The 20,892-nt window shown below is 60.9% G+C and overlaps 1 protein-coding gene across 3 annotated transcripts in view; it reads right to left on the bottom strand.

Moving 5' to 3' along the window:
- The window catches only part of BAIAP2 (BAR/IMD domain containing adaptor protein 2), a 35,814-nt gene that overhangs the window by 13,231 nt on the left and 1,691 nt on the right, over positions 1 to 20,892 (bottom strand). For all 3 annotated transcript variants that reach the window (XM_084218351.1, XM_084218349.1, XM_084218350.1), the window contains exons 2-6: positions 15,619 to 15,694; positions 13,210 to 13,296; positions 6,909 to 6,970; positions 6,614 to 6,685; positions 6,253 to 6,390 (exon numbers count right to left, since the gene is read on the bottom strand). In XM_084218351.1, coding sequence (XP_084074477.1) covers positions 6,253 to 6,390; positions 6,614 to 6,685; positions 6,909 to 6,970; positions 13,210 to 13,296; positions 15,619 to 15,694 — 435 coding nt within the window. The remainder of the gene's footprint in view (positions 1 to 6,252; positions 6,391 to 6,613; positions 6,686 to 6,908; positions 6,971 to 13,209; positions 13,297 to 15,618; positions 15,695 to 20,892) is intronic.

Raw genomic sequence — 20,892 nt, 5'->3', positions numbered from 1 at the left:
GGGTGGTGGTCGTGCCCAAAGCCAGAGCACACACCAGAGCCACCCAACAGCTCCAGAAAATCTTTTCTGGGTTTCTAGGTTGGAGAGGCCTCAAATAACTCCCCCGTGCCGCGCCCCCCCGCCTCCCGCATCCACTTCCAATTCAGCGGGAGCCGCTGACCTAATTAGCAGTGTCAGCACGTGGGGCAGAGCCCTTGGCACTGGGATTCTTCCAGGATGCTGCCACGGGGCCAGGCTGGCACAGCCGGGGCTCCTGCCCGCCCCTGGGGCACCCCTGGCTGTGGGGGGCTCAGCCAGGGACCCCTGGAGCGGGCACAGAGCGGGGCTGGAGCCACGGTGGGCAGTGCCAAAGGCAAAGCCATCCCTGCCACAAGGGCAGTGCCAAAGGCAAAGCCATCCCTGCCACAAGGGCAGTGCTAAAGGCAAAGCCATCCCTGCCACAAGGGCAGTGCCAAAGGCAAAGCCATCCCTGCCACAAGGACAGTGCCAAAGGCACAGCCATCCCTGCCATGGTGGGCAGTGCTAAAGCCATCCCTGCCACAAGGGCAGTGCTAAAGGCAAAGCCATCCCTGCCACAAGGGCAGTGCTAAAGGCAAAGCCATCCCTGCCACAAGGGCAGTGCTAAAGGCACCCCTGCCACAAGGGCAGTGCCAAAGGCACAGCCATCCCTGCCACAAGGGCAGTGCCAAAGCCATCCCTGCCACAAGGGCAGTGCCAAAGCCATCCCTGCCACAGAGGGCAGTGCTAAAGGCACAGCCATCCCTGCCACAAGGGCAGTGCCAAAGCCAGGCTGAGTCACCCTGCAGGTCAGACAGGGAATTAGGAACACAAGCAGATGAAAAGGGAACAAGCTGCTGCCAAGCCCCGGCTCGAGCAGCCGCTGTGGCCCTGCACAGAAAGGCAGGGAGGGCACAGAGCCCTGCAGCCTGCCCACAGAGAGGCAGGGCACACAGAAAGGCAGGGCACACAGCCCTGCCACCTCCCCAAGGCCACCAGGTGACAGCTCAGGGGGTGGAGATCAAAGAGCAGCTGAGAAACGCCGAGCCCCGAGCTGGAGGAGCACACGCTGCTGCCAGCACAGGTGGAGCAGCTCCAGCCCAGGCTCTGATAAGCACAGCCTGGCTGGGAAATGAGTTCAGAGCTCCCATCCCAGCCAGGAACGTGCAAACACGGGGAACTGGAGCCAAGGGCTGAGCTCCACCACAGAAATCATCACTGCAGATCACTCTTAGTGCCTTTGGCACCGACCACACTGACCCAGCCCCAGGGACAAGAGGGGACCCCAGGAGCTGCCTTGGGGTCACCAGCACAGCACAGCCCTGGATTTTGGGGCCAGAAAGCCAAGGGGAGCACGTGGCAGGCACACTTTCCCCCAGCAGCAGGAGGGATGCAGAGCAGGGAGGGGCTGTGCCCACTCCAGCTCTCATGCCAAGGAAGGATTGGTCAGGAGCAGTGGGAACAGAGAAAGGAAAGGTCAGGGAAGAGAGAGGACTGTGCTGGATCGATGCAGCAGGCTGAACTACCTGGGAGGAGTAAACATGGAGAGAAGGGAGGATTTGCTCAGGCAACCACGAGGGAGAAGAGCTAGAAATGGGGTAGGATTAAAAAGAAGTTGGGTTGCTGAGCAGGGGAAGAGCGCCTGAGCAGGCAAACCTGCTGAAAGCCCAGCACAGCACGGAGGCAAAACGAGCAGGGCAGGGATGCTCAGCCCCGAGAGCTTTCCCTCATTTCCCTCATTCCCAAAGTGCTGCTTGGGAGGCAGCTGGCAGGCCCTGGAGCCACCTCAGGGGTGGCACTGTCCCCTCCTGCAGCCCACCCAGCCCTGTGTGCCACCCAGGGAGGTTGGGTGCCGTGTCCAGCCAGGCACAGCCACGCTGGTCCCAGTCTGGGGCTATCCCAGGCTCTTCCACAGCCAGGAAGGAGAGCAGAGCTCGGGATGAGCCCTGACCCAACCCCTCCTGTGCTATGGCAATGAAACAACAGCCCCACTGCAGGGAATGGCCACCACTGGTCACCAGAGGAGCCCAAACACACTTCCCTGCCTTCTGTGGGGTCAGTGACCCTGCAGGAGCCCCCCAGAAGCACAGCAGAGCCCTGCAGCTTCCCCAGGGAGGGGACAGCCTCCCCCTGCCCTGCTCAGGAGGGGCCCTGGCCCTGATGTGCTCCCCACCAGCCTCCCTGCCCAGCTGCAGCCAGAGCTCCCTGGGGATCAGAGCTGCTGATGGATATCCAGGGTGATGGGGAAGGCAGGGCAGCTCTGGGGAGCCAGCCCCCAGAGCTGGGCACGCCAGGCTGCCCTCCTCCCCTGGGAAGGGCTGTCTCCCCTCGTTTGTCACATCTGCAGCAGCCCCAGCCCGGCACACATGTGCTGTTACATAAAACCAGAGAGCAGAGCAGCAGGGGAATGCTGGCTCCAGCCAGCCTCACCTTCTCCTGCCCAAAACCTTCCCCAGTGCAGGAACAGCCCAGAGCAGCAGCTCAGTGCACAGATCTGCACCCAAGATCCTGCACAGGCACCTCCAGAACATCCCAGGGACAGCCACAGCTCCTCTGGGCACCCTCTGCCAGGGCCTCAGCCCTGACAGGAATCAGAATTTCTGCCCAATCTCCCATCCATCCCTGCCCTCTGGCAGTGGGGAGCCATTCCCTCTGTCCTGTCTCTCCAGACCTTGTCCAAAGTCCCTCTCTTGGAGCCCCCTTAGATACTGGAAGGGGTTTCGCTTCTCTTCTCTTCTCTTCTCTTCTCTTCTCTTCTCTTCTCTTCTCTTCTCTTCTCTTCTCTTCTCTTCTCTTCTCTTCTCTTCTCTTCTCTTCTCTTCTCTTCTCTTCTCTTGCTGGGTTTGGGCACATGTCCTCCCTCAGCCTAAATCCCAGCAAAACCTGGAGAGAGTCACCTGGAGCTGCTGAGCTCGGAGTCCTTCCCCATTTGACTTTCACATAAACCTCATAACCTGGTTTGTGCAAACTCTGCCATTTCCAGCTTCCTGACCTACACCTAAAATTATTTCTCCTGATGGGAATACCCAAATGAGGTTTCAATGACAAAAGTTTATAAAACCCCACGGGTTATTTGGCACGCTGGTATTTAATGTTTAAAACACTGCCACGGGAGCAGGGCTGGGTGAAGGCAGAGGCTGAGCCCACCCAGGGTCACCCACTGTCACCTGGGTCAGGCACAGCCTTTCAGGACAAACAGTCAGCCCCAGCACTGCTATTGGAGCTGAATTACAGCCAGTTTTGTCTCAGCCCCATGCAGCAATCCAATTGCTCACAGTGCTAATATGGTTTGATAAATACTTTGAACCAACATAACTTCATTGCTGAGCTGCTGATTCAATCCAGGTCCCAAACCCATCACGACCTGGATTTCATGGCCTGATCACAACCAGCCTTTAATGAAATTACAGCACTTGAGCTTCCCTGGCCATTGTTTAATCTTAATATTGTTCTCATTCTTCTTCATCAGAGAAGTGAAGTGAGTGGAATCGGGGTTTTCAACACGGGTCAAGCCCCACCTCAGTCACTCCACGAGGAAGAGGAGGCACATGAGGCCCCCAGCCCTCACTGCTGGTATGGAACAGCAGCTCAGGACTGATTCCCAAGGAACCAAAGCCTGAATGTGACACTGAGCAGCACCAACCCCCAAGCACAGCCCTGCTCCTGGCCAGGACAGGGCTGGGAAAGCACTCCTGCATCCTCCTGGAGCTGGCTCAGAGCTGCCAAGGGAGTCTGGGCTGCAGAGCAGAGGTGTGTTAACTCCCCAGCCACTTCATGCTGCAACCCTCATTGGGAGAACTCCCCAAAAGCAGCAGGAGACAGGGGCCAGGTGATGTGGGGCTTGCAGACCACCTGGTCCAGCTCTGTCCGTGCAGTGAGGGGCTGGGGGGGCTCAGGAGAGCATCACACCCCTCCAGCCCTGCTCTGAGCTCCCAGCCCCGCTGTGTGCAGGCCCTGCTGGACCCCAGGGTTAAATTCTGCTCTGTAAAGGGGAACAGCTGGATGGAGCAGGGGAGATGTCTGGGCTCTGAGTGACCCAGCAGGGTGGGAGGCTGTCCTCTGGGGGGGCTGTCCTCTGCCCAAAGCAGGGCCTGGCTAGCCCCAGAGCTGCTCTCACTACTCTGACAGACATTACATAAACCCTGAGGTCCCTGCAGGACAGCCACCACGTGTGCCAGGCCCCCCTCCCAGTGGCAGGTGATGACAAGCTGTGGTCACTCCACAGGTGGTGAGGAGGCAGCGAGGAGCAGCTCTGCTTCCTGGAGCATTAAATATGGAGGAAGATGATGACAGAGCACCAGACTCCTGGCTGGCAGCTGCCCCAGCAGCTTCACAGGACCAGCCCTCAGCAGAGCAAGATGTGACTGCTGCCTCCAAGGAGGTGACACTTCCCCCAGCAGCAGCTTCTCCCACCAGGAGAAGGAACCAGTGCATTGGAGACTCCAGCCAGCCCTGCTGGTGGCTCTGTGCTCCCCAGGCACCAGCCTGGCACAGCCATCAGCATCCCAAAGCCATCCCCAGCTGCTCCAGCAGCTCCCACGAGACCACCAGAGGTTTGGCAAGTGGCCACAGGGGTGGCTTTGGGCCAGCTCAACAAACCAGGCTGCCTGTGGCTCTGCTGTAACCAGGCTGAGCAAAGCAAAGCCAAGCCCCATACAGCTCCTGATCCACTCAAACCTGGTTTCACCTCTCAAAGCCCACTCCCAGCTCCCCAAAGCCCACTCCCAGCTCCCCAAAGCCCAGACCCAGCTCCCCAAAGCCCACTCCCAGCTCCCCAAAGCCCCAAACAAGGCTCTCTCCTCAGGCCAGCACCAACACCCCCCCAATTCCAGGCTGGACCCCACTTGCTGCAGTCCCCCCTCTCTCCTCTGCCCAGGCAGAGGTAAAACAGTGCCGTGGGTTTTAACCCAAAACCACTTTTTCTGCTGAGGAAACACCAGCTCTGCAGTCAGCAGAGAAGAGAGGGGAAGTGCCCTCTTGGCTGCATTCAGCAATTTTAACTTTGTGTGCAGATCTAAGGCAAAGCCAACCCCCACCGAGAGCAGCAGAGCAGCCACGGAATCGCAGCACACTCTGAGCTGGAAGGGTCTCCCAGCTCTGCAAGCTCAAAAGCCATCATAAAGCCTTTTTGGAGATAAGCCCTTCCTAAACACTTTCTGCTGGAAGATTAAAGGCAATGAGCTCTGATCCTGTCTCTAACAGGAGAGCCCCATCCCAGCAGGAAGGAGGCTCAGCCCACCCTCCATCCCAGCTGGGATGCCTTCCCTCCTCCTACTCCTCCTCCTGTGGGATGGGATCCCTGCCCTGGGCACCTCCCAGCCCTGCTCCAGCACATCCCAGTGCTCCAGCACCTCCCAGCCCTGATCCAGCACCTCCCAGCCCTGCTCCAGCACATCCCAGTGCCACTAAATGCCACCAAATTCACCCCCACGAGCAAAGTGCCACCAGTGTCCAGCTGTCCTTCAGCAGACACAGATCTCTGGCATGTGAAGCAGCAGACCCTGGAGCCAACATCACACACACACCTGGCCTCGGGGACAGGACCAAACAATTCCTGGCTGCAGGAATTCACCTTCCCCTGCCCAAGCAGCACGTGTCCCACCGTGGCCCAGTGGCTGCAGCTCCTGCAGCAGCTCTCCCTGCCAGTCAGGGCACCTTGGGCATCAGCAGCCCCTGAATGCCCCAGGCTGGGGCCAAGCCCGCAGCGCAGAGGGCACAGAATCCTGCTGCGGATCCCGTGAGTGCCACGGCCCCTGGGCACTGCCAGCAGGTGCCTGGGGTGCCCCTCAGCGAGAGCCAAGCCTGGCTCCCCCTCAGTGGGAGCTGTGCCTCCCCCGTGCCACCCCCAGCACACATCACACCGCTCTGATTCACCGCAGCCGCCCCCGCCGAGGGGGCACAGCCACGGAAACACGCAGAGAACACACAGAGAACACCAGAGAACAAACACCACAACGCCCTCCTGGGCACCACGGAGCAGGCACGGCAGGATTCATGCTCCTGGGGCCATTCCTGCAGGGACAGCAGTGGGAGAGGCGGCTGGAGCAGGGGCAGGCAGGCAGCTCCAGCCCCGCTCTGCACTGTGCCCACTGAGCAGCCTGTGCCAGGGCTGGCTGCCACCCCCTCCCACCCACAGCTCCCCAGCAAAACCTTCCCCAGGGCTTTGGCACAGCCCCACCACCCCCACCATGGCTGTCCCCTGCCCTACTGCAGCTCCCTGTCCCCCTGGTGTCCCCCTGGTGTCCCCAGCCCTACCTGCAGCTCCTTGTCCGAGTACTTCTGGGGGTTCTTGCTGCCCTGGCTCTTCTTGCGCAGTTTCTTCAGCTCTGCCTGGCACTTGTCCAGGGAGTCCCCCTTGCTCCTCTGCTCTGTCTGGTATTTCTTCAGCGCAGCCTGGGAGCCACAGGAGACAGCTCTGAGCCCTCACAGCTCCCAAGGGGGGACAGAAGCAGGCAGGGCCCCGGGGACAGGGGGCTGCCAGCGCCCAGAGGGCACACAGGGGACACTGCCCTGGCCGTGGTGACACGAGTGACACCCAGCCGTGGCTCGGTGTGACGTGCCCCAGCAGGGAGCAGGTGACAGGGGAGTGCCAGACTCACAGACACACGAAACTCACACTCAGGTACCGGGAGTCCAGCTCCACCTTCTGCTCCAGCTGCGTCAGGAGCTCGTTGTGGAAGGACTTGAGCTGCAGGGAGAAAGGAAACACACAGGGCTTGGGGAGCAGTGGGGGCACTGGAGAGGGGCTGAGAGCGGCGAGGGACAGGCTCAGAGAGGGCCTGGAGAGGATGCCCAGGCAATGCAGAGCTTTGGAGCTCAGCAAAGGGCAGAGGGGCTGGTGGCACGTGGACGAAGCACAGGAAAGCATTTCCCACTGCCAGGGACCCTGGCACGCCAGGCTGGGCACTCACCATCTCCTCCAGCTGGTTCTGGATCTGCCTGTGCACCTCTGCCATCTGGAAGAGCACGTCCCCTGCAGAGACAGGACAGGGGGCTTGAGGCACAGAGCTCAGGGGACAGCCCCGGGCTGGGGCAGCAGCGCCCTGCTGGCAAGGAGGGGTCCCCAGCCAGGCCTGGGGGCTCCTGGAGTGCCCTGTGCCCACCCTGGGGAGCTGCAGAGAGCTCACCTGAGCCACTGGGACAAACAGGGAAACCCTGGGAGGAGGGGGGGAACCAGGAGCAGGACCCTGAGCCCAGGGGCAGCCCTGGCTCCCCTGGCCCAGCTCAGGAACAGGCACAGCCCTGGCACCCAGAGCAGGGCACAGGACACGGGGCTGAGCCTGGGATCCACTGCAGCCATGGAACCTCTGCTCTGCAGCCACAGAACCCAGCTCTGCAGCCATGGAACCCCAGCTCTGCTCTGCACCCACAGAACCCAGCTCTGCTCTGCAGCCACGGAACCCCAGCTCTGTTCTTCCTGGAACCCCAGCCCTGCTCTGCCACTTCCTTTGATTTTCCCTGTCCAAGGGCTGCAGCCCCACGCCCAGTGCTGCTCTGCAGGAAGGGCTGTGGCCAGGCTCAGCAGGAGCCCCAGCTGCCTGCAGCCAGACACAGGCAGGAGCATCCCTCAGGAGCAGAGCCAGCACCAAGAGCCCTGTGTGTGCACCAGAGCGAGCCTGGGGACAGCCCAGCTCTGCCAGCTCTTCTCAGAGCTGCCTCTGGAAGCTTTTCCTTCCAGCACGGCAGGCTGCAGCTTCCCAAGAGGCTCCCAGCCTCTGTGGAGCTGTTTGTACACGAAAGCCAGCATCTCTGGGGCAAGGGAACGAGGGGGAGCCTCCCCCAGCACAGCTGTCCCCAGTGTCCCCCCATGTCCCTGGGCATGGGGGCCACGTCTGCACCCCCAGCTGACCAGAGCCCCCTGCCTCAGCCCTGCTGCGCTCTCCTGCCCGGAGCAGCTCGCACTCTGCACCCCACTCTGTGCCCCAACCCCTTCTGCCAACATCACAGTCCCATCCTGGGCAGGCTCTGCCCCCTCTGCTGCGGTGCCAGACCCGGCCTTGGGGCCAGAGGGCTCTGCCCCCTCCCACACCCCTCTCCAGGGAGCTGGCCCTGCTCTCAGCGCTGATATCCACCTCTGGGCTCGGCTGTGGCTCTGTGCCAGGGGTACCAGGGTGAAATTGTGGGGGGACCACAGGGCTGGGGCACAGCCCTGGCAGCAGCAGAACCACCCACGCCAGGGCCGCTCCCATCAGCTGCCAGAGGGATTGATCTGAGGATTAACGCCCTGAACTGCCTCTGTGCAGCAGGACAGAGCCCAGGCCACCCGGGAGCTGCCAAAACACACATCCTGCAGGTGGGGAAGCAGCTCAGGGGTGCAAGGAGAGCCGGGCAGGCACGGGGAGGAGGAGCTGCTGCCCAGGGCTGACTCACAGTATCGCTCTGGGAGAGGAACCACAGCAGCCACCGCGGGCCCTGCCCTTCCACGCCCAGCAAACAGGTTGTTCCACATCGCTGCCACCCTGCTGGCACGGGGCAGAGCTGCCCCTCTGCAGGTGGAGCAGAGGGAGCCCAGCTCCCCAGGGCTGGCTCTGCCCCTCTCAGAGCCTCGGGGTTACCTCCTGACCCCCCTCAAACAGGATGTGGGCTGTTTCTAATGAAAACCCCAAGGATGCAAAGCTGCTCGGAGGCAGGGCTGCAGCAGCCAGGCTGCCCTGCAAGGGTGGCAGGAGTGGTGCCAGTGCCAGGGCACCATCTCCCACAGCAGCACCGTGCCTGCCCCAGCTCCTGGGGCCGGGCTCGGGCACATCCCCAGGCAGCAGCCAGCAGTGACCCTGCTCACACAGTGCCTCAGTGCCATTGATGCAGCCAAACTCAGCCCAGCACAGGCAGAGGTGGCACCGGGGCACAGTGTGACGGTCCCTCAGTGACCCTGAGGGCTTTCCCAGCCGGAGCAATCCCCTTGAGAGCTCCTGCAGGGTGTTTTTGTGTTCCCTTGGAGCAGCACAGGCTGCCCCAGGCTCCCAGCAGCTCCCTCCAGCCCAGCCCCGGCTCTGAGCTGCAGGATCCGTGTGCAGGGGGAAGGAGACAGCGTGGGGAAACAATCAGCTTGGGGAAACAATCAGCTTCTCCTCTCCGGCTGACTCATCCCTTTCCTCTCCACGAGGGTTTCACTTCTGCCAGCCCCAGAGGCCTGGGCCATGTGCTGATAACTCATCAGGCTGCTCCAGCCCCGCCTGGCACGGCCCCAGGCGTTTTCCCTTTGTTTGTTAACACACCAGGTAAAGGGAACTGCAGCAGCTTCCCGAGGCACCCTGCCCTGGGCTCCCAGCTCCTGCTTGACTGGGCAGTGCCCACGGAGCCTGTCAGCAGGGACACAGCACTGGGCTGCACCCCTGGCATGTTCTGTGCCCCCCACAGCCCCCCTGGACGGGGCCAGTGCTGGGGCTGCACCAGGGTGCACAGCCCAGCGAGCCCAGTGCTGTGCCAGGGGCTGCACTGGGGGCACTGGGTCACTCCAGGGCTGGACTGGTGGCACTGGGTCACTCCAGTGCTGTGCCAGGGGCTGTGCTGGTGGCACTGGGTCACTCCAGGGCTGGACTGGTGGCACTGGGTCACTCCAGGGCTGTGCCAGGGGCTGCACTGGTGGCACTGGTCAGTTAAACACCCCCACACTGCCCACCCTGGCCCGTCTGACCCAGCCCCTCCAGCACCCTGGCAGCTCCAGAGGGTTCACAAACCCCTCCAGGACCTGGAGCTGGCCACAATCCCCCTGCTCCAAGCTGCCAAGCTCCCCCCACGCTGAGGGGGGGCACACACAGGACCCCTGCATCCCCCCGGGAGGGAGGACCCTGCAGGACCCTCCCCACCCAGGGCCAGGGCAGGTGGGAAGCCTGGGAGGTGTCAGCACCACCGGGGAAGGTGAAACCCAGACTTTGCACACAGCAGCCACACGCTGGGAGCCCCAGCCAGGCCACATGGTCCTCACAGATGCTCACTCACAACCCTCCTCCTCCTCCTCATCCTCCACACACAGGTTGGTGAGAACCAGCCTGGGCCGTCTGCTCCTCACGGCAGGGATGGAGGCAGCAGAAAAACCCTTCCCAAGGCAGCAGAAGGCTGGAAAAGCCCTTCCCACGGCAGCAGAAAGCTTTCAGAGGGCTGTCCTGTGTCCCTGCACCCTCATTCCCGCAGCTTCCCTTTCCAGCAGCACAAAGCTGTCCCCCACAAGGTGTTGGGTGCGAAGGATCCCCAAAAGGAGCTCGCCTGCACAGCAGGGACACTGCCACGGACCACAGGAGTGATCTGGGTGCCCCTGGGCACTGCTCCCAGCGGGCAGCAAGCCCAGCCCCAGCAGTGCCCAGAGCCCCTCGGGGGGCACGGTGACCTGGGCACCGCAGCCACACCATCCACACCCCTGTGGGCAGGAGCACCTGCCCGAACCAGCCCTAATCCCATCAGAGATTAACGCCTGCTCCCGGAGCAGCACAAAGCCCCTGCAGCACCGGGAGCCAGCAGAGCCTGGAGCCAGGGATGGCCCCGGATCCATGGAAATGTCCCAGCCAGGCTGGACAGGGCTCGGAGCACCCTGGGACACTGGAAATGTCCCTGCCCATGGCAGGGGTGGGGCTGGATGAGCTGTAAAGTCTCACCCAAGCCATTAAGGTGCCACATCGTGACTTTGGGGTGGAAATAAAAAGCCGTTTATGTGCCAGGGGCTCCTTTCAGCTCGACAATGGCTGGGTAATGACTGCCCGTGCTGCTCTTTCACAGCCCGGGTGTCACCCGGGGCAGCTCCACTCCTCCCAGGCACCTTCCAGACACCAGGGCAGGGCAAAATGCACCTCCAGCCCTGGAGGAGCTCCCTGCAGCTGCTGCTCAGCCCCAGCATCCCGGGGGAAACGCCTCCAGCTCTGCTCAGCAGGAGAAGAAAACCCCTTCCCGTGACTTTGCCACGGCCCAGTTTTCAAGGAGGACAAAAGAAATTACATTTTGAGCAGCGTCCAAGGGACCCAGGCAGGAGCTGGACAAGGGCCAAAGTCACCTGAGGACTCACGTTGGGAGGGGCTGCTGGTCACACACAGGCTCCTCACTTCAATTATCTTCCCTAAAGCCACCACAAGCACCAAGGGGGTGAAGAACAGCCCCAGGAGCCTCTCAGGGGCACCCGTGGGCACAGAGCCCATCCCCAGCACCAGGGACCTGCACAGGGCAGACTGACCTCTGCTGCTCTGGGACAGGGACAGCTCCATGGGCTGGGGACACCCCAAAGCCCCAGCTGTGCCCCCCAAAGCCCACGGTGGGCTCAGCCAGCCCCAGCAGACACTGCAGCTGGGGCTGAGCCCCCAGAGCCGATTACAGCTCAAGGGCATTACTGCTGTTCTTGCTGCCACTCTTCCTTTCCCACACAGGATTATCCTGTCTACACACAGCCCCAAAATCTGATGGGGAATTCAGGAGAATGCCCCGTGCCAAGCAGGAGCTGGGCCCAGAGCTGAGAGCTCCCTGCTCCAGCACAGAAAGCTGCCAGTCCCCCTGCCTTGGGACCCCTCCTGGGCCAGGCAGGACCCCAGGGAAAAGCACCCAGCTCAGCAAAGAGGGGGGCTTGGAGGGAAAACAATAATCTCAGGTTTTTCCCCAGGGAGAACATGAGCTGCAATCCTGACAGAGCACCCCACAGTCCTGCTGACATCCTGAAGCAGTTTTCCCTATGAACTCGTGGAAGAAAATCCCACTCGGGGAGGGAGCTGGGGACACACCACCAGTGGGAGCAGCAAGGAGGAGAATCCCCCTGGATCCCTGCAGTGCCCGAGGCCAGGCTGGACCCTGGGAGCCCCCTGGGACAGGGGAGGTGTCCCTGCCATGGCAGGGGTGGCACTGGGTGGGATTTAGGGTCCCTCCCAGCCCAGAGCCCCTCGGTGGCACTGCCAGCCCAGGGAGGGACGAGGCCAAGGTGTTCCCAGGAGAGGCTGCAGCTCTGGGCAGCCCAGCCCCAGCCTGTTTGCACCTCTGCTGGCAGGGGGCTGTGTCCCAGCCGCTATCAGCTGCACCGAGCTGCAGCCAGAAATGTTATCTGCACTTTCTCCTGCCCGGAGCAGCTGCCACATCACAGCAAAGATCAGCAGGATCAGCAGAGCAGGGGAGAGCAGGAGCCTCCCCGGGACGTGCCCACGCCGGGAGGGGAGGGAGCAGCGCCCTGGGAGCACTGCACAGCCCAAACCACGCCAGGCACACGGGGAGGTGGCACCAAGGACACCAAAGCCCTGTCCCTGGGTGGGGAAGCAGCAGTGCCCAGAGCCAGGTGAGAGGTGTGAGCAGAGCCGGGGCTGCCCCAGGCTCCCGGGCAGAGCCGGCTGTGCCCAGCCCCAGAGAGAGCAGGGGCAGCTCCTCCGGGCTCTGCGGCACACAGGGCTCTTTGTTTTATTTATTAAACAGCGGCAGATTGCTCCAGGCAGCTCTAATCCAGACTCGGTTTCCATAGACACTTCCCCAGCACAATTCCCAGGCAGCAGCAGGGCTGGGGGAGCGGCTCTGACACCAAATCCAGAGCCCAGGGGCTGCTCCCCGACTCTGCAGCCTGCAGAGCCCTTTCAGCTCAAGCTCCCTGCTAATTGCCTGCCCCGGAGAGATGCTTTAATGAGCACTTTGCCAGGGCTGCGGGAGGCATGGAGGGGGGAGGAGGAGGAGGAGGAGGGGGGCTCACCTGGGACTGCACACACACCAGACCAGGGCCCAGCTCACTCCATGAGAGCACTCACAAGGTGCAGGGGGAGCTGGGAGGGTCCCCTGAGACCTTGGGGGGACCTGGGAGGGTCCCCTCGGACCATGGGGGGACCTGGGAGGGTCCCCTTGAACCATGGGGGGACCTGGCAGGGTCCCCTTGAACCATGGGGGGACACAGCAGGATGCCTGGACAGCTCCCCTTAAAGGATTTCCTGGGCAATGAGGGTGAGGAAGGGGAAGGAGGCAGCTCAGTCCCAGCTCGTGATGCTTGCCATGGCCTGGGCAAACACCAAGCCCTGGCAGTGGGCACAGGGAGGCTCCAGCAGGGCAGAGCTGCTGCAGCTGGGGCACAATCCCAGCCCACAGCACAGGGGGACCCCTGCCCTCCCCTCCAGAGGGGCGGCTCAGCCCCAGCATTGGCAGTAAATCCAGAGACCCTGAGACACAGCAGGAGCAGCTCCACACCGAGCTGGGGCTCCCCAGCAGCACCAGAGATGTTTCACTCCTGGCAATCTCCAGAAATCTCCATTCAGCAGCAAACTGGGGACTTACCCAACTCTTTTGATCCTTGGCTTTCGCTGGCCAGCTCCCCCATCTTCACCAGAGCATCAAAGTACCCCTTGGCTGCATATGTCATGCCTAAAAAGCACCAAAAAAAGGAGTTTATGCTCTCCTTAAAGGCTTTTAGAACTTCTGGGGCACTGAGGAGACTCTGGACACTAAAACAGGCATTACCTCAAAGGGCTCAACCCCACGGGGAGGGACCACACAACAAACAGAGGAAAAGCAGCAGAGAGAGCTGGAGCAGTGAGATTACAGGGTAATTTAGGATTAAAAAAGGTCCATGCAGGACTGTGGTGGTTCTCATTGCAGCGCAAGCATCGGGCTGCTGGGAGAAATCACTGCAGAATAATTGAATATCACAGACTTTCATTACAGTTCAGCCTTGTTTGTTGACATTCCAGCTCCACACTCGACTCTAATCAGATAAGCAGGGGGTTTCCTCTAATCACAGAACACGCTGTACAGCCCCGGCTCCAGCTTCCAACGCTGCCTCTGCTCTGCCTCCTGGGCTCTGCACTTCCTCCAGCTGCCCCCAGCTCGGGGATCCAGGGGAAGGATGAGCCAAGCCGAGTTAAAAATTACAGGAAGATCCCCGGCTGCCCAGCAGGGATGTGGGAAAAGCACAGAGCCAGTGATCCCAGGGGTTATCCCAAGGTGCCAGGGCTGCTGGGACAGGGCAGCACAGCACACGCTGCTCCACCCCCCAGGCAGCTGAAGATCAGGAGAATATTGCAGCAGAATAAATAAAAAACACAGCCCCGAGGGTCAGCAGCTCTTCCCCCTGTCCGACCCTGCCTCTGCTCCCTGGAGGGAGCCAGCAGGGAAAGGCAGCCCCAAACAACAAACACCACTCTGCTGGGATGCCCAGGGATTTGGGGAAAGCTGCTGCCCGTGGGGAGGCTGCCCTGGGCCCCTGGAATGGGGGAAAGAGAAATGAGGGTGCCCTGGGCCCCTGGAATGTCTGGAAAGAGAAATGAGGGTCCCCTCGAACAATGGGGGGACCTGTGCCCCTGTGCCCCTGGAATTTCAGGAAAGAGAAATGAGGGTGCTCTGTGCCCCTGGAATGTCTGTGCCCCTGGAATTTGGGGAAAGCTGCTGCCTCTGAGGAAGGTGCCCTGTGCCCCTGGAATTTAGGGAAAGTGAGTGCCCTGTGCCCCTGGAATTTCTGTGCCCCTGGAATGTCCAGGAAGCTGCTGCCTGTGAGGAAGGCACCCTGTGCCGAAAGAATTTCTGGAAAGAGGGTGCCCTGTGCCCCTGGAATGTCTGGAAAGAGGGTGCCCTGTGCCCCTGAAATGTCTGTGCCCCTGGAATTTCAGGAAAGAGAAATGAGGGTGCCCTGTGCCCCTGGAATGTCTGTGCCCCTGGAATTTCGGGAAAGAGGGTGCCCTGTGTCCCTGGAATGTCTGGGAAGCTGCTGCCCATGGGCAGGGTGCCCTGTGCCCCTGGAATGTCTGGGAAGAGGGTGCCCTGTGGCCCTGGAAGCTGCTGCCCGTGGGCAGGGTGCCCTGTGCCCCCTCCCTGGGCTCAGAGGGCCCTGGGCAGTGGAGCTGGGCGGGCACTGCCCCGTCACGCTGGGTGAGCCATTAAACCCCGGCTCAAACCAGTGCCCAGCCTGGCAGGACGCTGTGTCCGGCGCCTGGGAACAGGGGGAGGGCTTAAAAATCCTCCTGGGAACAGCCAGGAGCTCACCTGACCTGCGGGGAAGGAAGGGAAAGGTGCTGCAGGCAGGGAGCAGGATCCTCCCCAAGCCCGGCACTCGGACACCAAAGGGATTTTCCCCCCTGGCTGAAGGTGATGGCAGACTCTGCCCCAGGGGCATTTTCACGGGATTATTCAAAAATAAAATCCAGGAGACAAGTGCTGCTCTGAAGGGAGCAGAGCCCTCCCTGGAAAAACACAGCTCTGGGTTGAGCAAAGCTGAAAGCTCCTCAAAACCCACCTGAGAAGGGCCCGGGCAGTGCACAAAGCCAGTTGGAGTCAAAATAGCCCATTCTGGGCTTTAATCAATTCCTAGCTTCCTTTTGATCACTTAAATCTACACCTCCCTAATGGCTCCCAATAGGATCCCGCATTCCCAATCAGGAGCTGCCATCAGGACTTTGAGGCTTTCCCCTTCTCTTCATTCTGGGCAATTTAAACATTTCAATAGCACCTCTTTAAACAGAGCTTAAAACCTCAATTCTCAATGCTTTAAACAAACATTTAAAGACTGTTTGCAGATGTGTTTTGTTATCCTGCTGCCTCCCAGCATTTTCTCCCTGGAATCCCTCCTGCATCCATGGCCATGCCCCTCCCAGTTTTGTGGAGCTTTTCCACAAAAACCCCAAGATTTTCAACAAAAACCAAAGGTTTTGCAGCTTTCCCCCTCCCCAGCCTGGCAGCCCCGGAGTCACTTACTTGCTAAGGCTTTTTCATAGGTCTTCCCCATAGAAATGAAATTCCTGAGGCTGGGATTGAACTGCTCCATGATCGTCTAAAGGGGAGAGAACACGGCTGGGATTAGCAGGGGTGATGGGGAGTGGGGTGAACAGCTCCGTGCTCAGCTCTGTCCTGATAAACACAAAAAGAGAGCAAAAAAAAAAACCCTCCCAGCTCCCTGGAAGGAGCCCAGGACCCTTCCTCATCTCATCCTGCAGCTTCACTGAGGAAGACGAGGGACAGGAACAAGGAACGAGGGGGCTCTGCAGTGCCCCAGCACCAGGTGCTTCCCCAGGAGAGGAAAATGAACGGCCCAACCAGAAAATCATCAGATATAGCAAAAACAACCATCAGAGCAGCTGTAGGAGGCTGCTGCCCTCAGAGCAGCCGGGGGTGACCCAACCCCTGGGGACGGTGGCAGGTGACATCCCACCCCTGGATGGACACAGAGAGCAGCAGGAGGGGCAGGAGAGCAGAATCCCAAGGGTGCAGCCAGGATGAGGCAGAGCCCCCAGCACCCCTGAGCTGTGCCAGCACGGCTGGAGCCAGTGCCAGGGGTGACACCGGGGTCCCCTGGCACTGCCCACCTGCCCAGTGCAGCTCCTGCCTCGCCCCACGGCTCAGATGGGGGAGGAATAATCGGCTCAGGAGAACAAGAAGGGCTCTTTGTGTGCACAGCCCTCCCTGCCAGGGCCCTCAGCCCAGCCCCAGATCCCCATTCCCTCCCTGCATCCCCTGCATCCAGCCCCTGCCCCACCTGGGGACACCCTCCTGCCAAGGTGCCACCAGGAAATGGAGCTCGGAGTGCCCTGAGGGGGGATGCACCACGGGCATTCCTGCTGGGAAGGGGGCATTCCTGCTGGGAACCTGCTGGAAAGGGGGCATTCCTGCTGGAACGGGGGCATTCCTGCTGGGAAGGGGGCATTCCTGCTGGGAAGGGGGGCTCTGCACCCCCAGGCTGCTGGCAGAGCCCCAGCCCGGGCAGGGCAGGGAAGACAGGCAGACACTCACAGGGAATAAGCTGATTAAGCATCTGTCACCTCATCTCAGGCTGCCCCAACACTATAAAGCTCATTTTCTGCCTGAGGCATTTTTATCCCGGTTCCTGCTGCCCGGCCCTTGAGTCTGGCAGCTGAATCTTTTCCCCACGTGTGCAGGGCTCAGCCAGAGCCCTCTCGGGCTCCTCTGGGCAGGGTCAGAGGGGTGGCATCACCCCGGTGCTGCTGGTTCAGGAGGAATCTGCCCATCCTTGGCGACTGCAATGTCCCCAGAGCCTGTCCCCAGCAGCCCCCAGGTCCCCACAGCACCAGCCAGGACTGCAAAGGGCAGGAGATGATTGACGAGGCTAATGAGGAGCTGCCCCGCTAATTAGGGCTGCAGGCCAACACCGGGGCCCCTGGAAGCTGTTTTGGGGCAGCTCAGAGCGCTTCGGTGGATGTGCTTAGCCTGAAAGGAGAAAATGAACCTGTAGCAACAAGCCAGGGCTCTGCAGACAATCGCACAGCAGTTAATTACCACGGGCAGGATTGCTCCATCCTGCCCACATCACCTTGAGCTGCAGCCCAAAACCCGGCGGGGCTGTCCCAGAGGCTGGGAGCACGGGGACAGGGACAATTCCCCCGTGTCCCCACAGGGACACAGCCCCGCGCTCAGCCCGAGCACTGAGGCTGAGCAATGGTTAAGCAGCAGAAACGTTGGCAGAGTTTCTGCAGGGAGGAGATTTTTGGGCGGTTTGCAGGTTCAGAGCAGTGTTTGTGCACGGGGATATGTAAATAGTGTGATTTTCTCAGCGGTGCCCGTGTAAACACATCGTCCTGAGCATGGAACCCAGGGAATTAATGACGGAACAGCATCCCCAGGCAAAGCGCCGTCCAAAATTCAGCACATCTCGCCCAAAGCAGGGGGAATCAGAGCACAGCCCAGCCCTGGCACTGCTCAGGGCAGGTCCTGCTCCCCACCGATCCACGAGAGACGTTTTAAAGCAACAAATAAAGAGATAAAGTCCCCCAGAGGGGCTCGTGGAGCGGCTGAAGGAGAGGGAAGGTGACTCTGTGCCGGCCAAATAAAATTCACCAACCCCCAGGAGGAAGTTTGCTGAAAGTGAATGTTTTTAAAACATTGTCTGGAGCCTCCAACAAAAACAGCCTGGCAGGATGAGAGCGGTGAAAAGGGCTCCTCACCCCAGAGATAAAAATAGCCTTTTCCAAGCCCTCCTCTCACTCCCAGGGTGGGAAGGGAAGGTGACTCCAGAGCCTTCACACCCCCCTCCAGGTGAGACCTGCCAAGGAGAAACAGTGGGGAACGAACAGGTTTGTGCCGTGGGATGGCTCGGCAGCATCACCCCACACCAGGGACGGGCTGGAGCTGCTCCCCTGGCAGCACAGGGCTCATCCCCTCCCGGGGGTCTGGCAGGGCTGTCCCCCACGGCAGAGGTGAAGCCGGGCTGGCAGGACACCAGCAGCAAAGCAAATACTCGGTAGCACTGTGGCAACGAAAGCAAATCTCACCCTCCCCAGATTTTTGCCCCCTCAGCAGCACCCACAAGTTGTTTGCCTTCCATGGGCTGCCTGGGCAGAGTTCAGAAAAACACAGACACAAAACCTGGCAGCCAAGGGTTGAAAGGGCTTTGCTTTGTTCCACTGAGCTGAATTCCCTGGGTAATACCACTCAGCTCCCCGGGACTGGCACGGCTTTATTCAGCTGCCAAAAATGAAACTAATGCAAAGCACAAGGTCTCCGGGACAGCCCTGCTCCGTGTGCAGGGGGAAGAGGAACAAGGTCCCTTTTCTGCCCTCTGAGCACACCCCAGCTACAGCCAGGATGCCCCAACCTGCAAATCAGCCCATAAGGAAAAGTTTAGAATCAGGGGAAAGAATAAAACACCCCGAGCTGGAAGGAGCCCACAAGGATCAGGGAATTCCAGCTCCTCCATCCCAAATTGAAGCCCTGCTCAAGCTGGAAGCGGCTCAGGCAAGTCCTGCTCAGGCTTCTGGTGCTCAGCAGCTGAAGGGCAGCGCTCCCAGCACATCCCTGGAGGGGCTCCGTGGATGTGGCACCCGGGACGTGGCTCAGTGCTGAGGGAATGGTTGGATCTGGTGCACTCCGAGGGCTTTTCCAGCCTTTGGAAGGATTTTTGGATCCCTGCAGGACTGACCCTGCACAGGGCCCAGCCGTGGATTGCCTGGTGACCACGAGGAGCAGGCTGGAGGGGCAGCACCAGGGCACTCTCGCTGCCACACTGCAGGAGCAGCTCAGCCCCAAGGAAGTTTTGTGTCTAAATGGGTCAGCCCTGCTCCGGGAGCACTTTCATCATTTTGCTATCAATATTTAATGCCCAGCAAAGCCCAGTGCTGCCTCCTCCATCACAGCCTGTCCTGCCTGGCACCATCAGGAGCAGCCCTGGGGGTTTCAAGAGCCAAGTTTCTGTCAAGAAGGAGCCCAGGGAAAATCAGGGGGAAAAGTCAGGGAAAAAACCAGTCCCCATCTAAAGGCATTGAGTTCCTCCTGGCTGTCACGCCAGAGGACGAGGGGACCCAAGTCTCAGGCAAGGACTCTGAACATGTTTGTGTCGGGGTCTGGGTTTCAGGAGAGCTGGGATGAGGCTCCACATGGGGCACGGAGCCCCCAGCCCTCTGGGAGCACCCTCAGCACCCACCCGCGGCCAGCCCTGCAAGGCTGGGCCATCCTCGGGGCTGGCATCTCCCCTTGAGGAGCCAGCAGGGTCCCCACAGAGGTGGCACCAGGGGCTGAGCCCCAGGCTGTGCCCAGAGGAGCTGCTTGCCCTGTGCCCTGCCCTGCAACACGAGCAGCAGCAGCACTGAAACCTGAGCCAGGGCAGGCTCAGCACGGTGGGCACCGAGGGCACAGCAGCATCTGGGGAGCAGCACCCAGGGGAGCAGCACCCAGCTCCAGCAGCACCCAGCTCCAGCAGCACCCAGCTCCAGCAGCACCCAGCTCCAGCAGCACCCAGCTCCAGCAGTGGGGGACACCCTGAGGAGCAGCACCCCAGGGACACCCCGGCCAGGCAGGAGCTGCTGCTCCCCAACACCTCAGAGCCCACCTGCCTGCAGGTGTCCCATCTCCAGGGAGGCCAGCAGGGCTCTCCCAGCCTGGGAGGGATGGAGGGATGGAGGGATGGAGGGAGCAGCATTCCCAGCTCAGAGCCCTGGCAGTGCCAGAGCCCAGCCCTGGGGTGCTCCCCACAGATTTCCCACGGCTGGGCTGCAGGAAGCCTCGTGGCAGGGAGAACAGGGCATGGAATTTGGTGCCACGGGCTGGCTCCTTCCTCCTGTGCCACGCTCATCATCCCTGCACCCCAAACACACCAAAGCAGCCTCAGTTTCCCTCCTGAACCCCTGGAGGAAGAATCACTCCCATCCCTCTGGACACGAGGAGAGGTTGTGATGCCACAGTAACATCGATTACAGCTGGTGGGGAGCTAAGGACCCTCAGGAATTCTGTCCACCTTCCTGCACCACAATTCAGCTTGGAGTTTGGGGTGTTGTTAGGCAAACACCTCTTCAAAGGCAGAGCCACTCTGCACACCACTGCAAACCCATCTCCCGCATGGAAAAAATGGCTTTAAAATGAAATGGAGGTTGGGCTGTAAACGGCAATAATCTCATCTGGCAGGAGGAGACAGATCTGTCTTCGGGGGAAGGAAGATTTGCCAGTCCCTGCTTTCTGCAAAAAGACAATCCGGAGCAGGGGCTGGGCGGGGAGGGAGCTGCCCATCCTCATCCTCATCCTGCCGGCCCGGGGCTCACGGCAGAGCCCAGCCCGGCAGCTGTGCCGCTACTCCGGGCTCCTGGCAGTGAATCAGCACCGCCAAAGGTGGGATTACGTTGGCGGAAGGTGCCAGCAGCCTCCGTCTCCCTCTGTAATTACTCCCCGTGTGTAGGCAGCTGCCTGTAGTGGCAGCATCGGCTCGGGGGCGGCTGACAGCTCCTCCACCAGCTCATTAGCACAGTCACTCCGAGGGTGAGCGCTGCTTCTGGAAAACCATGACAATGGGCTCCCCGAGCACAGCCCTCGGGAAAGCCGGAGCGGGAGCCTGGCACGGGCACGGGCAGCTGCTGCTCCTGCCGGACCCAAACCCGCCGGGACGGGCAGGGGCACGGCAAGGCTCGGGCAGGGGCACGGCAAGGCTCGGGCACCCCGGGACGGGCAGGGGCACGGCAAGGCTCGGGCACCCAGCCAGGTCCCCGCGGGATGGGGCTCGGTGGCATCGCCCCCCTCCCGGGGGTTGTCTCC

This window comes from Fringilla coelebs (assembly GCF_963513975.1).
Source record: "Fringilla coelebs genome assembly, chromosome: 19".
Lineage (NCBI taxonomy): Eukaryota > Metazoa > Chordata > Aves > Passeriformes > Fringillidae > Fringilla > Fringilla coelebs.
This window is presented reverse-complemented; position numbering and strand designations above follow the sequence as displayed.